The sequence below is a fragment of the Heptranchias perlo genome, chromosome 21 (assembly GCF_035084215.1).
Source record: "Heptranchias perlo isolate sHepPer1 chromosome 21, sHepPer1.hap1, whole genome shotgun sequence".
Taxonomy (NCBI): Eukaryota; Metazoa; Chordata; class Chondrichthyes; order Hexanchiformes; family Hexanchidae; genus Heptranchias; species Heptranchias perlo.
The window spans coordinates 35,650,506-35,665,097 of record NC_090345.1 but is presented as its reverse complement, the minus strand read 5'-3'; the positions used below and the strand labels follow the sequence as shown (position 1 = coordinate 35,665,097).

The 14,592-nt window shown below is 41.3% G+C and overlaps 2 protein-coding genes across 2 annotated transcripts in view; one reads left to right on the top strand and one right to left on the bottom strand.

Annotated features, from left to right (window-relative positions):
• lgi1b (leucine-rich, glioma inactivated 1b) overlaps positions 1 to 13,729 on the bottom strand; it is a 28,961-nt gene extending 15,232 nt beyond the window's left edge. Inside the window, exons 1-5 of the mRNA XM_068002465.1 lie at positions 10,194 to 13,729; positions 9,736 to 9,807; positions 8,865 to 8,936; positions 8,688 to 8,759; positions 887 to 958 (exon numbers count right to left, since the gene is read on the bottom strand). Of these exons, the coding sequence (XP_067858566.1) occupies positions 887 to 958; positions 8,688 to 8,759; positions 8,865 to 8,936; positions 9,736 to 9,807; positions 10,194 to 10,387 (482 nt within the window). The 5' untranslated portion in view covers positions 10,388 to 13,729. The remainder of the gene's footprint in view (positions 1 to 886; positions 959 to 8,687; positions 8,760 to 8,864; positions 8,937 to 9,735; positions 9,808 to 10,193) is intronic.
• A 4-nt stretch (positions 13,730 to 13,733) lies between these two features.
• Positions 13,734 to 14,592, top strand: part of fra10ac1 (FRA10A associated CGG repeat 1) — a 30,719-nt gene continuing 29,860 nt past the window's right edge. Inside the window, exon 1 of the mRNA XM_068002464.1 lies at positions 13,734 to 13,813. Within this exon, the coding sequence (XP_067858565.1) occupies positions 13,778 to 13,813 (36 nt within the window). The 5' untranslated portion in view covers positions 13,734 to 13,777. The remainder of the gene's footprint in view (positions 13,814 to 14,592) is intronic.

The window sequence follows — 14,592 nt, the reverse complement described above, 5'->3', positions numbered from 1 at the left end:
TCTAGTAAAAAATTATCTCTGCAAGCAGATCTCTTCAGTCATGTGACTTGGCCTGTTTCCATGGGCGGCAACATATGGATGGCTTCTTTTTGGGTGCCTAAGGTGAAAAGATCCTTGCACTGAATGCCTCCACTGATCCAGATAGAGAGGGATGTGCAATGGGTTGGGTACAATTACATTTCCCTTGTCAAACACAGCAGATGGGAGATGGGTTGCAGCTTTAAGAAACTGTCTATACCTTCAGTAGTGAAAGCAACAGAAAAATTCAGCAAAGCAACCAAAATGTTGGATCAAAATACGGGTACTTCCCACAACTAGGAAGCAGACTTCCATTTAAGAAAAGGCCCAGGCATGGCTGACTTTGGGGCCTACCATTCAGCACCTGTTTTATATGGGTGCTGAGACTGCAGCACTCATCAGGCATTATAGGGCCAGCACCTCAGTAACCTATTTTATGGTCCCTTAATGTATTTAGTGCATGCCTGATGTGCAGGCCCTTGGTGCCACAGGTTCTTTATTGACAGGAGGACAGCAGGGCTCAATGCTTGATAATATGGATCACCTGTGCCCAATGCACATTAGCACAACTGGCACAGAGCAAGTATGGTCACACTTGTTGATAAATATACTGTAAGCACTTAATGCACATGATTACGCTTTCCAAAATACGATTGCCCTCGGTAACACTAAGCAACAATTGATGATGATCCATTTTAGCACATTAATAGATCCTGAAATAATCCCATTTTAGTAACACATAAAATGTCTATATACAGGAGAATGCTTGCTATACAAAGAAAACTCCCAAATGTCACATCTATATATATGCATCTTACAGCATACTAAAATAAAGTGCAAAGTATTAAGGGGTGCAAATAACTCTTACACATTAGTTAATACATCCAGGTCTTTGAATAAGTCTTTAGGAAGGGTTCGAAGATTATTATTCGCCAAACTTCTGTTAAAAGCAAAAAAAAGTGAAAAACAATATATTAGTAATGTATCATTCTTAACCTGTTAGCTCAGAAATTTTCTCTTCAACATATATTAAAATGACTATTAAGACAGTATCATGTATCTCATTCTAATGCTTTATAATTTTTAAGACCAGTTGACACTTCTAACTTGGCCTGCTCATAAATTCAATCCTAGGCATATCAGGAATCCAGGACTTCAATTTAGCTAAAAATGAGCCTGAACTTGAAATTTTAAATGTTTACTGTTACTTCAACTTGCTTAGTTAAACTTTGTTATAACAACAACAACAACTTGCATTTATATAGCACCCTTAACGTAGTAAAACATCCCAAGGCGCTTCACAGGAGCGATTATCAAACAAAATTTGACACCGAGCCACATAAGGAGACATTAGGACAGGTGACCAAATGCTTGGTCAAAGAGGTAGGTTTTAAGGAGTGTCTTAGAGGAGCAGAAGGAGGTAGAGAGGCGGAGAGGTTTAGGGGGGGAATTCCAGAGCTTAGGGCCAGGGCAGCTGAAGGCACGGCCACCAATGTGGAGCGATTAAAATCGGTGATGCGCAAGAGGCAAGAATTGGAGGAGCGCAGAAATCTCAGAGGGTTGTAGGGCTGGAGGAGGTTACAGGAACAGGAAGGGATTTGAAAACAAGGATGGAGGCGCTCCCGGACCAGCAGCCAATGTAGGTCAGCAAGCGCAGGGGTGATGGGCAAACGGGACTTGGTGCGAGTTTTGGATAAGCTCAAGTTTATGGAGGGTGGAAGATAGGAGGCCGGCCAGGAGAGCATTGGACTAGTCAAGTCTAGAGGCAACAAAGGCATGGATAAAGATTTCAGCAGCAGATGGGCTGAGGCAGGAGCGGAGATGGGCGATGTTAGCAGTTATAACTGCTATATGGTTAGACCTACTTCTACTTAAATTTCCAGTTTTTGATGTAGGACTTTATTAGATACCTTCTGTACAAGCAGCGTGATGAGACCATTAGGCTTGGCAAATACGATTTTGGGTTGTATGGCTAATAACAACCTAAAAACACCATACTTGGTGTATTGTGTCCAGATTTGGTCCTTACACATAGTGGGGGATGTAGAGGCCTTGGAGAAGGTAGAGAAGATGCTGACCAAAATTATACCCTGTCTTAGGGCTCTTAGTTATCAGGATAGGCTGATTTTCATTAGAGAAATGCAGACTTAGAAGGGATTTGAGTGAAGTCTTTAAAACAATGAAAACATTAGATTCTGACAATTGGATAGGTTATTTGAAATGGATGTGGAATAAGTGGCCTGCACAAAAAATCCCCAGGTAGAGTTAGATGTTATGAAATACTTCTTTTTACAGAGAGTCTTTGCACTCTTGGGGCAGATTTCCTGCTCTGCTTTAAAAGGCTCCTGAGAGAGCAGCACATTTTTAGTCATGGAGTAAGTTGCAGGTTAGTTGGGGTTAGAAGGATTTATGGGTTACTGTGGACTCCTGGAGCTTTGCTTGATTGCCATAGGGAGTTGGTGAGGAATTTTCTATTTTTTTCCTAAATTGCCTCTCTTGGGAGACTGTGTGGCTAAGGGTTGGATCAATGGTGTACTTGGCTGCAACATGTCTAGAAGGGGTGGGCTTGATGAACAAGACGGTCTGTTCCTTTCCTTTTCGTTTGATTGTACGCATCACCCTTTGTTGTCTATCTTCTAGCCACATATCGTTCCAGCCTTACACTTTTCTATCTATCCCATGGGCATGCGCCTTGCAAATCCATCTGTCATGTGGGACAGCGTTAGATGCTTTCATGAAATCCAGCTTTATAACATTCACTACCTCACCCTTATCTACTGGGGCCAAAAGTCCAGTGTCCACTGCAAGTCCAACAAGAGTATGGCAGAAAGACCACGAATTAGGCTGGGACCCAAATATGGCAGTTCCTGGCCTACCCAGCTGTTTCGATGGGGCCTTTTAGGGCCGAAGCTTCTACCTGCCCAAACGAGATCAAATTATATCAGAGTGGGTGTTGCTGGAGGAAGGAACTCCCAGTCCGGATGTTTCATCATCTCTGACTGGATGAACATTAGTAGATGTACAGCTCACCTTGAGAGAGGCAATTTAGGAAAAAAATGGAAAATCCCTCTCCAACTCCCTATGGTAATCAAGCAAAGCTCCAGGAGTCCACAGTAACCCATAAATCCTTCTAACCCCAACTAACCTGCAACTTACTCCATGACTAAAAATGTGCTGCTCTCTCGGAGGTGTCCAGGCCTGGGACACAGCCTGGCCCCCTTTAAGATTTTACGTTTTTCTCAGCCCCCTTATAGCAGGGGCCAGACTGTCACCTGGCACACTCCACATTTTGCGGCATCTCTCCTATGGCTGGCATCCAAAATGCGCCCAAAGTGGTGCAGGCCCCCATCCAGTTTGTGTAAACTTTGTCAGGGTCAGCACCAGAGGTGACTAGCAGGCAGATCCTGGTATTTACACTGGGGATCAAAGGCCTATCATTTTTTAGGCCAATCTCCTCTAAGAAATCCAGTAAAATGACCCGCTCCTTCTGCAGCCATCCTGACTGCCTAATCAGACTCTGTCTTTAAAAAATGATCCCTTTTGCTACTCCTCATCAAAGTCTCAAATATTTAACCTACAATCAAAGTAAGGCTCACTGATCTTTAATTTAAGAATTCATTTGTGCCCTTTTTTTTTAAAAAGGGAGGGGGTCACATTTGGTACATCCAGACTAATAGAATGATACAATACAACATAGTGGCTTCTATGTTTCCATAAAATTCACATGGCACCAAGGTAAGTGAATTTGTTACCACACCTGGGGAGGGGGAAAGAGAGAGAGAGAGAGACCCATTCTAAGGCAAATGTCCTGAACCAGCTAAGTTAACAGGAGATATTGGTAATGGTTCAGCATGCGCACAATGTTGGAACTATCAAGAGGAAGCATAATTCTAACATTGCCGAAAGCCATACTTTGCCTGTTCATGAAAAAAAATCACAAGTGGCCCTGTGCTTTGTAACTAGTCTCTTTCAGAGGCCAGCAAAGGAATCAGTTGGCACCATTGTGCACAAATCTTTGAAGGTGGCAGGACAGATTGAGAAAGCGGTTAAAAAAGCATACGGGATTCAGGGCTTTATTCATAGAGGCGGGCCCGAGAGTGGGAGAGCTGAGCTAAGCGAGATCGGAGGCGGATAAAGGAGGGCCCGAGAGCGGGAGAGCTGAGCTAAGCGAGATCGGAAGCGGATAAAGTAGGGCCCGAGAGCGGGAGAGCTGCGCTAAGCGAGATTGGAGGCGAATAAAGGAGGGCCCGAGAGCGGGAGAGCTGCGCTAAGCGAGATCGGAGGCGGATAAAGGAGGGCCCGAGAGCGGGAGAGCTGCGCTAAGCGAGATTGGAGGGGGATAAACTGAGACCAGCGGTGGAGTTCCAGAGGTGACATCACCAGTGAAAAAGTGACACGGCGCAGGGGAGGCAGTAGATTGGTAAGTAGGTTCAGGTGAGTATTTCTACTATTCTACAGTGCAGTAACTAAAGTAAAAGGAAAGGTAAGGTCTGCAGGTCTTATAGCAAGTAGCATTTTTTTTAGTGAATCAAGGTCCCTAGTGTAGTTAACATTCTCTAAATTAAGAGTAATTTAAAGGAGTAAACTTAATCTAAGGCAAGTCATGGCAGCAGAGCTCGCACCCGTGATATGCTCCTCCTGTGCTATGTGGGAAGTCATGGACACTACTGGTGTCCCTGGCGACCACTTGTGCAGGAAGTGTGTCCAGCTGCAGCTACTGGCTAACCGCATTTCGGAGCTGGAGCTGCGGGTGGATTCACTGTGGAACATCTGCAATGCTGAGATTATCATGGATAGCACGTTCAGTGAGGTGGTCGCACCGCAGGTAAAGATTACGCAGGCAGAAAGGAAATGGGTGACCGCCAGGCAGAATAAAAGGACTAGGCAGGTAGAGCAGGAGTCCCCTGGGGCCATCTCCCTTTCAAACAGATATTCCGCTTTGGATATTGTTGGGGGAGATGGCTTATCAGGGGAATGCAGCAAGAGCCAAGACTGTGGCACCACGAGTGACTCAGCTGCACAGGAGGGGAGGAAAAAGAATGGGAGAGCAATAGTGATAGGGGATTCCATCGCAAGGGGAACAGACAGGCGTTTCTGCGGCCGCAGACGTGACTCCAGGATGGTATGATGCCTCCCTGGTGCTAGGGTCAAGGATGTCACGGAGCGGCTGCAGGACATTCTGAAGAGGGAGGGTGAACAGCCAGAGGTCGTGGTCCATATCGGTACCAATGACATCGGTAAAAAAAGGGATGAGGTCCTGCAAGCAGAATATAGGGAGTTAGGAAATAAATTAAAAAGCAGGACCTCTAAGGTAGTAATCTCAGGACTACTCCCAGTGCCACGTGCTAGCGAGAGCAGAAATAGGAGAATAGACCAGATGAATGCGTGGCTTGAGAGATGGTGTAGGAGGGAGGGGTTTAAATTCCTGAAGCATTGGGACCGATTCTGGGAAAGGCGGGACCTGTACAAGCTGGACGGGTTGCACCCAAGCAGAACTGGGACCAATATCCTCACGGGGGCATTTGCTAGTTCTGTTGGGGAGGGTTTAAAATAGTATGGCAGGGGGATGGGAACCAAAGGGCAGATCCAGATAGGACAAATTCAGATCAGGAAACGGGAAGTAGAAAAGCAGTTAGTGACGCAGTTAGTGACTCAGAAAGGCAAAAGGTGAAATAGTGTTCAGCACAGGAATTTGATGGGGTTAAAGGGTATAGACTTTAAGGAGTATTACAAACAAAGCAGATGAGCTAAGGGCACAGATAGACACATGGCAGCATGATATCATTGCTATAACGGAAACCTGGTTAAAGAGGGGGATAAATGGCAGCTCAATATTCCTGGATATACAGTTTTCATGCAGGATAGAGTGGGTGATAAAAAAGGAGGGGGGTAGCATTATTGGTTAAAGAATCAATTACAGTTGTGAGAAGGGATGATATGCTAAATGGATCATCATTCGAGGCCATATGGGTTGAGCTAAGAAATAAAAAAAGGGGCAGTCACACTACTAGGAGTGTACTATAGACCCCCGAATAGCGAAAGGGAGATAGAAGAACAAATATGTAGGCAAATTTCTGAGTGCAAAAATAAGAGGACGATAATAGTAGGGGACTTCAACTACCCTAACATCAACTGGGATTCAAACAGTGTGAGGGGCACAGAGGCTGCAAAATTCTTGATCGGTGTCCAGAACTTTTTTTTAAGCTAGTACATGATAAGCCCAACAAGAGGGGATGCAATTCTAGATTTAGTCCTGGGAAATGAAGATGGGCAAGTGGGTGAAGTGACAGTGGGTGACCATATTGGGATAGTGACCACAGTTCAGTTAGTTTTAGCATTATTATGGAAAAGGACAGAGTTAAATGAGGAGTAAACGTTTTAAATTGGGGGAAGGCAAATTTTACAGAAATAAGAGGTGATTTGGCAGAAGTGGACTGGACACAACTACTTGAGGAGAAATCAGTGGCAAGCCAGTGGGAGGCACTAAAAAGTGAAATTCTATGGGTACAATGCAGACACGTCCCCTCAAAGAAAAAGGGTAGCACCGCCAAATTTAGAGCCCCCTGGTTGTCTAGAAGTATACAGGGCAAGATAAAGCAGAAAAAGAAAGCTTATGACGGTCACAGAAAACGAAATACTGCAGAAAGCCTAGAGGAGTATAGAAAGTACAGGAATGACATAAAAAAGGAAAGAAGAAAAGTAAAGAGAGGGCATGAAAAAAATATTAGCTAGTAAGATTAAAGAAAACCCAAAGATGTTTTATCAGTACATTAAGAACAAGAGGATAGCTAAGGAAAAGGTGGGACCTATCAGGGAAGATAAGGGTAACTTGTGTGTAGAAGCAGAGGATGTGGGTAGGGTTTTAAATGAATATTTTGTCTCCGTATTCATAAAGGAAAGGGATAATCTGGACATAGTAATTAAAGAGGAGAGGTGTGAAATATTGGATAAGGAAAACATTACGAGAGAGGAAGTACTAGAGAGACTGGAATCCTTGAAAGTTGGCAAGTCACCAGGGCTGGATGGATTGTTTCCTAGGCTATTGAAGGAAGCCAGGGAGGAAATAGCGGATGCTCTGGGGATCATTTTCCAATCCTGACTAGATACAGAGGAGGTACCGGAGGACTGGAAGACTGCAAACGTAGTACCATTGTTTAAAAAGGGTACGAGGGAAAGGCCGAACAATTATAGGCCGGTCAGTCTTTCCTCGGTGGTGGGCAAACTATTAGAATCAATACTGAGAGATAGGATAAACTGTCACTTGGAAAGGCATGGTTTAATCAGGGATAGTCAGCATGGATTTGTTCAGGGAAGGTCATGCCTTACAAATCTGATTAAGTTCTTTGAGGAAGTGACAAGGAGGATTGATGAGGGTAATGCAGTGGATGTTTTCTACATGGATTTTAGTAAGGCATTTGACAAGGTCCCACATGGCAGACTGGTCAGAAAGGTAAAAGCCCATAGGATACAGGGAAATGTGGCAAATTGGATCCAAAATTGGCTCAGTAACAGGAAACAAAGGGTAAAAGTTGACCATCTGGTAACCTGGCGGAAGCAGATCGGCCACCTTGGACGGAATGAAAATCGGGCGGGTTCTACTACGGGCCTTCATTTACTCTGCCAGACTATCGCGCAGGTGGCAAAGTTCGAGATTACCCCCATTGTGTCTAATAATATTCTTGTTTTATAGTTCATACAGCAGCAACAGCAACTCAAATGTAACTTCTGCCAAATATAGTATTATAATACATGGGGTGAAATCTATTAAGCAAGTAAAACTTTCAGGCCATTTACTTATTGGAAACAGCACCATGTCATAAAGATACGGACGACTTATGCCGCAATTTGTAAAATCTGTTCTCCAACAATGTACTGTGCCTGAAGATTTGAGCTTCTCCTTCCTTATTTCACCCTGGATGGTTGGTCCTTGTAAAATGGCAGACACACTGCTATGGCATGGTTTACTACTTTTTCCTTCACATGCTATTTCATATTATCTCACCCAAACTCATTACTGTGTTGGACCTCTTTATTTGGAGTGAAAGCAAACCTATTGCACAATTTCAGGGCCTTCTTCCCATGACCCAGGGGTGGGCACTGCTAGAAAGGTGAGAATTTTATAGTTGCTTTTGTAATTTTATTTTTCCCTGTTGTGTTGCTACTCCTGTGTGCTAAGTACCATTTCATGGCTCTTGTTTTGCTATTGTTTACCATATGCCAGCAGTCCTCTGTTGTAAATGCACTTTCTCCAGTAAATAAGGCTACCCTGTTCAAAGATAATAAAAGTGGACATAGAGCTCCTTAATTCCACAACCAAGCTCCATTTTCCTGAACTCAGCAGCATTAGAAGCAATAAATTGATTGATTTGGGCAAAGCACTTCACCACTTAGCTTGAATAACTGCAGTATCATCAATTACATGCTGTTACCATACATTTAAGAAATCAATTTCAACATGATTATATATCTGCAGGTTATTCAGCAAAAGGCAGGGGGCTATTTAGCAAATGCTCAGAACACTTAGTATGGATAATGAAATAATTTAATCTTATTACGTAAAGGTGTAAGAATAACCCTAATTATTTCAATGATTTTATATTTATTTTACATACTGGAACCAAAGTTATTTGGACAAAGATTTATTGATTAAATAACAGTAATGTACTTACAAATGACTAAGGGACTCGAGGCCTCGGAAAGCGTGCCTTGAAATGGAATGGATGTTATTGTTCTCTATAAAACTGGAGAAATATTAGAGTATTATGCCACACTGATTATTACAAATAATCACAGTAATGTAGGATGTCTGATTTTCATTCCAGCAGGAAGATCTGACATCTACTTACAGATATTCCAGATGATCAAGACTCCTGAATGCATCATTGGCAATCAAATCAAATGTGTTTGAAGTAAACAAACTGTCAAAAAAATTGACAATTGATTAAAGTTTAGAAAATCATACACAATTTTAAGCTTAATATCATTTATACCATTTTTTACTATTCCTATTTCAAAGCTACACAAGATCAAAATAAAGTTGACAAAGAAAAAGTGCATCTTACGAAACATGGAACTGTATTAGTGTTTCCTGATCAAAAAACTTATACAGCATCAAAATATTCACTTCTTACACCTCTCCTCAAAATGTTAAAAGTAGACTGGAGCATCCAAACTATTTGACATTAACAGTAATCTGATCACAGTAGAACTGATATTAATTGATCGCGACTGTAATTATCAGAGCCACAAATATTAAGAAACTCCTAAACAACCGTATAAATAGTATCGGAAATGAACAAGCTATGTTAGCATTATCAGCCCCCGAGTAAATAGATTGGAATCTGTCCAATTTCACTTTATAGCCTCTATAACTTTTTAAGATTCTGCAGCTCATTGCAGCGAGCAGACTTTCTGTAACCTAGTCCATAGCACATGGAGCATCCGATAACTGTTCTAAAGTCTGCACAGCAAACATTTTCCAATATGCACCTTTTAATAGCATTAAATCGCTAGTTTGCAGTTTGGCATTAGTCTGCTTCACAGAAGGCAAGGTATTGGAATTTTGGGGCTAGATTTTCTCCCAATTCATGGCCAATGGATGGAAAATCTAGCCCCAGCACTGAACAGTCACCCAGATAATTCATTCTTATTCTCAAAAGAACACAGAGATCCATTTCTGAACTACACCAAAAAATGTGAAATAAGAATCAATCTCACAGAAGCTGGAGGGACTTTATATTCGCAAAGCTTCCTTCTGGAATTTTATTGAAACCAGACTTCATGAATGACCTAAAAACAAAATGAACTGACATGAATCAAAAGAAATTGGGATGCTCAGCAACTGGTAAATCTCTATGTACTGGCCCATCATAAATTTTGAAAAAAACAAAATTGCAAACAATATTAAATAAAGCAGAATTTGTCAATTACACTAAAATGTCTGTTCTTTGACAATGATTTAAAATAACTCTTAACTGTTATGATATGTAATTTTTCCAAAGTAATGGTATTGGCTGAAAAAATAACAGCTAGGAACAGTACATTTACTGTTTACTCTACACACAAACAAAAACCAACGGCAGAGATTCTCTACTTACTAAATGATATATACAGGGAAGTTTCTTACACTCTTGATTATAATAAAACTAATGCAGTTCTGGAGACGTAATACTTACAAATGAACTACTTCTGGGGGAAAACGCTGAGGAACTGATCTTCTGTTGTCACACTGAGCATTTTCTTCAATACATAGACACCTTTCAGGACATTTTACTAGTCCAGGGCTTGTTGCATTTATTTTTGAAAAAAGCAGACTCAGTATCCAAACTAAGAGAATGAATCTTTCTGCAGATTTAATAGCATTTCCCATTATGAATCCACTCGCAGCACAATGACTGTAACAATTCTTGCTGTTTTCTCTGTTTCTTGCTTTCTGGCAAAGCAACTCTTCCACTGAGTGTTTTGATTAAACTGCAGTAGTTGCACAATCCACTAAGCACACATTAAGCTCATGAAAGCTCCCTCCCCATTGCAATTCAAATTTCCTTCTCCTTATAGCACAGAGGACTTTACTTTCACAACTCCTTCCATATAAAACCAGTTCTGTACACATGCAAAAAAATAGCCCTTCCCTTAGCCAATGTAAGTGTCCAGAACCAGCCCCAACTTTTGTGTCAGTCCAAAAATCTGGAATGGATCACCCAGTAGAAATTGAAAACTTCAGGTCAGTTTCAAAACTTGGAATATAAAATGGAAGAATAAATTATACAAAGCCTGAATATGTTGTGTTCTTTTGGATAATCTTAAATAAAAGCATTTTTTTCTTATTTCTACACTGACAGGTTTATTAAAAAAAGTAGTCATTTACTATAAATTTATTTTAGCATAGTACATTGAATATACACTAAAGTCAAATGGGGAGCATGACAAGCTATAACTATCTTTGACAAACTATCACACAAAGTATATGATGTTTCTCTATTATCTTGAACATTTGCTATTTTCTACCACCATTTATAGCTCAGCAGCCAATTGATAATAGAAGCAGTGATCTATTTTAGAAATTATTCCATCACAACTGACCATATACGAGTCACAGTTACCATTTTCAAATCACAAAAACATGCATTGAAACAGCACTGTAACTAAACGAATGTTCATCTTCATCAGCAATGATGTGCCTAGTGCTTTGTGATCTAAAAACTCCCTTAACATTTGCAGAAACAAGGAAATAATAAATGTTGTTAGGTCACTGTTTTGCCTCCAATGATGTGGAAAGTTCAGTTGCTGGAACATGGACTTGACTGAGGTGAAGAGAGTATTTTTAAGCTGCTAATGCCTCACAGTCCCATATGGGAATCTCATGACTGGACTACACCCAAAATAGAGAAAACTCCCTTTCACAGATGTTATTAACTTATATAAAAAGTTCTGTCCATGTAATTACACTTAATTCCCTTGGCAATCTTGTAATATTAATAGCAAAATTTGAGAGTTTACAGAATAAAAACACATTTTGCATCTTCTGTAAGCCCTCTATGTACAGATGATTTTGGTAGTGATATGCTGGTTGTATGCTGGTAAAGGGTTGCTTTGTTAAAATATACATTAATACTCCAAAGAAACAATCTGAAAATTGCTGCTGGTGTACTGAGGGTTACTTTTGATTTTTGAAAGTTGCAAAGAAAGTTGTTTAACTTGTAACTTTCCTGTTTTCAGTACGTAAGCTAAAGAGTGGGCCTACACGCCAGAAAAGCAGACAAGCCAAGAAAACAGAAGAATCAATAATTCTCATAAACTGAAGCACTGGACACTGAAGTCAGAAGAGGCAGCTCAGAAACTATATATTGACTTGGGCAAAACAATGGCAGATGAAGTTTAAAGTGTTACATTACACATAGGAAGGGAAAATAGATGACACGCATATTCCACAAATGGTGTAGAAATAGCTAAAGATGAAGCTGAAAGAGTCTTAGTATCAACATGTCCAACTAATGCAGAGCAGCAATCAAAATGCAGGTCGATTTCCACGATGGCAAAAGAATAGAGCATGAGCTGATGACAATTATTGTATTGTAAGGTACCCCCCGATTAGTTGAAGCATCTGAAGCACTGTTGCAAGATGCCAATGATATGCTCAAGTTATTCTGGTTATAGAATTATCCTCATTGTACCTGTGCTCTGCATCTGTCTGTGGTCATTGTAATGGTGCCATGAGCCATGGCTGCAGAGGTTTGTTTTGATCTTCCTGGAGCTATCCTTCCACTGTTTCTTCCCTTGAGAATAAGCTTGGCATAGAGGATTGCCAGCAAATGAAGGTTTTGTGAAGTGAAGTGGGATTCACCATTACTGTTTTCTGCTGATCATATTCCATCTATGCAGTGAGACAATAAAATCTCTTTTGATATACTTTAAGGGCACAGCGTTGTGCAGTAGCCCGAATGGCAACATGGATACTATTGATGAGCGCCTGGGCTATCGGAAGGCCAGCAGATCTGCATTATTTTCCCACATTGTTGTCATTGGTCAATGGCGAAAGGGATGAAAGTCATTAGTCTTGCTGATTAATGCATATGTAACCTCCTTGATACATCTGTGAACAGCAAAACGGATGACACTGCAAATCTCCCCAGTGCTAGCCTGGAAGGAGACCAAGGCATATGATGACATTGATAACCTCTGGCAGAGCCATACAGATGTTAGATGTTGATTGGGAGGTCTTCCTAAAGAAGATGGCACAGTTCATGCTGCTAACCCTCATCTTCCTTAGAGACATCTCTTCCATCATTCCCAGCTAGCGATGGCTGGTACAATATCTCCTGTATGGCATAGCAACAGTATCCATTTTTCTTAATTCACCCAGAGATTCATAAACTTACACATAAGCTGTACCTTGGCAGAATTGTACATTGCATTTTACAATGGTATAATGGACCTTATAGAACAACACATTCTCTTACTTACAGCATACAATGCCACTAGTATAATGAATGGATAGATGTCTGAATTATTTTCACAAGAGATTCAGATGAGAGGGAACAACTTGTCTCTTCTGGAAGAACTTTCAGTTACAATCTCATACAGCATAAGTGTCCAAGCTTTTTGTCTCCATGTGCCCCTTAGATGTGTACCACGGAGCCTCGTGTACTACTTATTAACTGTACATAAATGTTCCCATTGATTTGCTTAGAATTAAAACTGTTGATACCAACAGATGTTGATGTTCTGATGTAGGACTTATCAACTAACCAGGCAACAGCATTATGTACAACCCTTTCCAAACCTCCAGACCCATGAAATTCAAACTGGACAAACCAATAAAGGAGACATATTAGCTTCATGAGCCTGTTTGCCAGAACTCAGAGGGCAGAAATGGCCCATGAGATGCAGTTGGGACATCCCGTCACTGACCACCGACACCGTAACCAGGACAGACATCAGAGCAAAGGAATGACCTCCAAAACTCCCAGAATTTTGTATTTGGAACGGAGGTGAACCGTGCGGCCCAGGTTCGCCATCTCCCCAGTACTATGGCAGCCAAGTGCGGCTTGTGAATGGGATGGGATTTCTAAATAGCAAGACACCAAAAGTCTGCTTTTAAACGAAGATCGTCGTCTCTTCCTCCCTCCTCCTCCTCCTCCTCCTCGGCACGGCCCCAACGGCCGTTTACCGACCAACGACAGCCCGCGCGCTCCCTGTCGCGGCTCGATGACGCGAGCGGCTGCGCCAGGCGCTAGGCTGCCATTTAGCGAAGGGAGCGATGAGCGGCCGAGGAGTGAAATTCGATTTTGTTCAGGTCGGGTGGGTTTACAAACCGTCAGAATGGAGAATTGAGGGGAGGGGAAATAATACAATTCTGCAGCTAGTGAAATGATAGGGGGCGTGACATCTAAAGGTTTACGGGCAGAACCGCGCTGGGTTACCAGTGCGTGTCTCGTTCAAATAAATGTCCAATTGGCAGCTTTTCCAATTTAGCAGATAGTCTCTTAAATTCAATGTGCGGGTCACTGTTTGGAAACAGACGGGCTGATAAATGCTTTCCAATCAGTGGGGACTTTCCAGGAGAAAAGAGGCTGTCTGTAGTCTTGGAAGTGAAAATGTTTCTGAAATTTCTTGTATGTTAGCTAAATTAGATACTTCCATAGTTGGTGAGAAAGGACATTTGTGTATTTTTTTTAAATTGTATGTTTCTTGTTTTTTATTTTTAATTGAAAGTTGCTCAATTCCAATTAGTAGATTTTTTTTAGACTGAATTATCAGGATTGGATTGTACAAGGTACTAGCTAAGCTTAACTTGGGAAAAACATATATGTTGTATTACTGCTACAATTCACTTGCACTATTACTATTCAATACATTTGGTTGACATTTAAAGCCTAAAATAAAGTCTAGTGTAGTGTTACTCTGCTGCCCTTTGAAAACCAGAAGGACCATGGGTGATTATGAGATAGAATCTATAACTGAAATAATCTAAAAAGGGTTCTTTTTATTACCCTGGGAGTGCAGTCTGAAATGCAGATCCAAAAATATTAAGATTGAGAAAGGGTAAAAAGCTGAAAAAATATGTTTGTATTA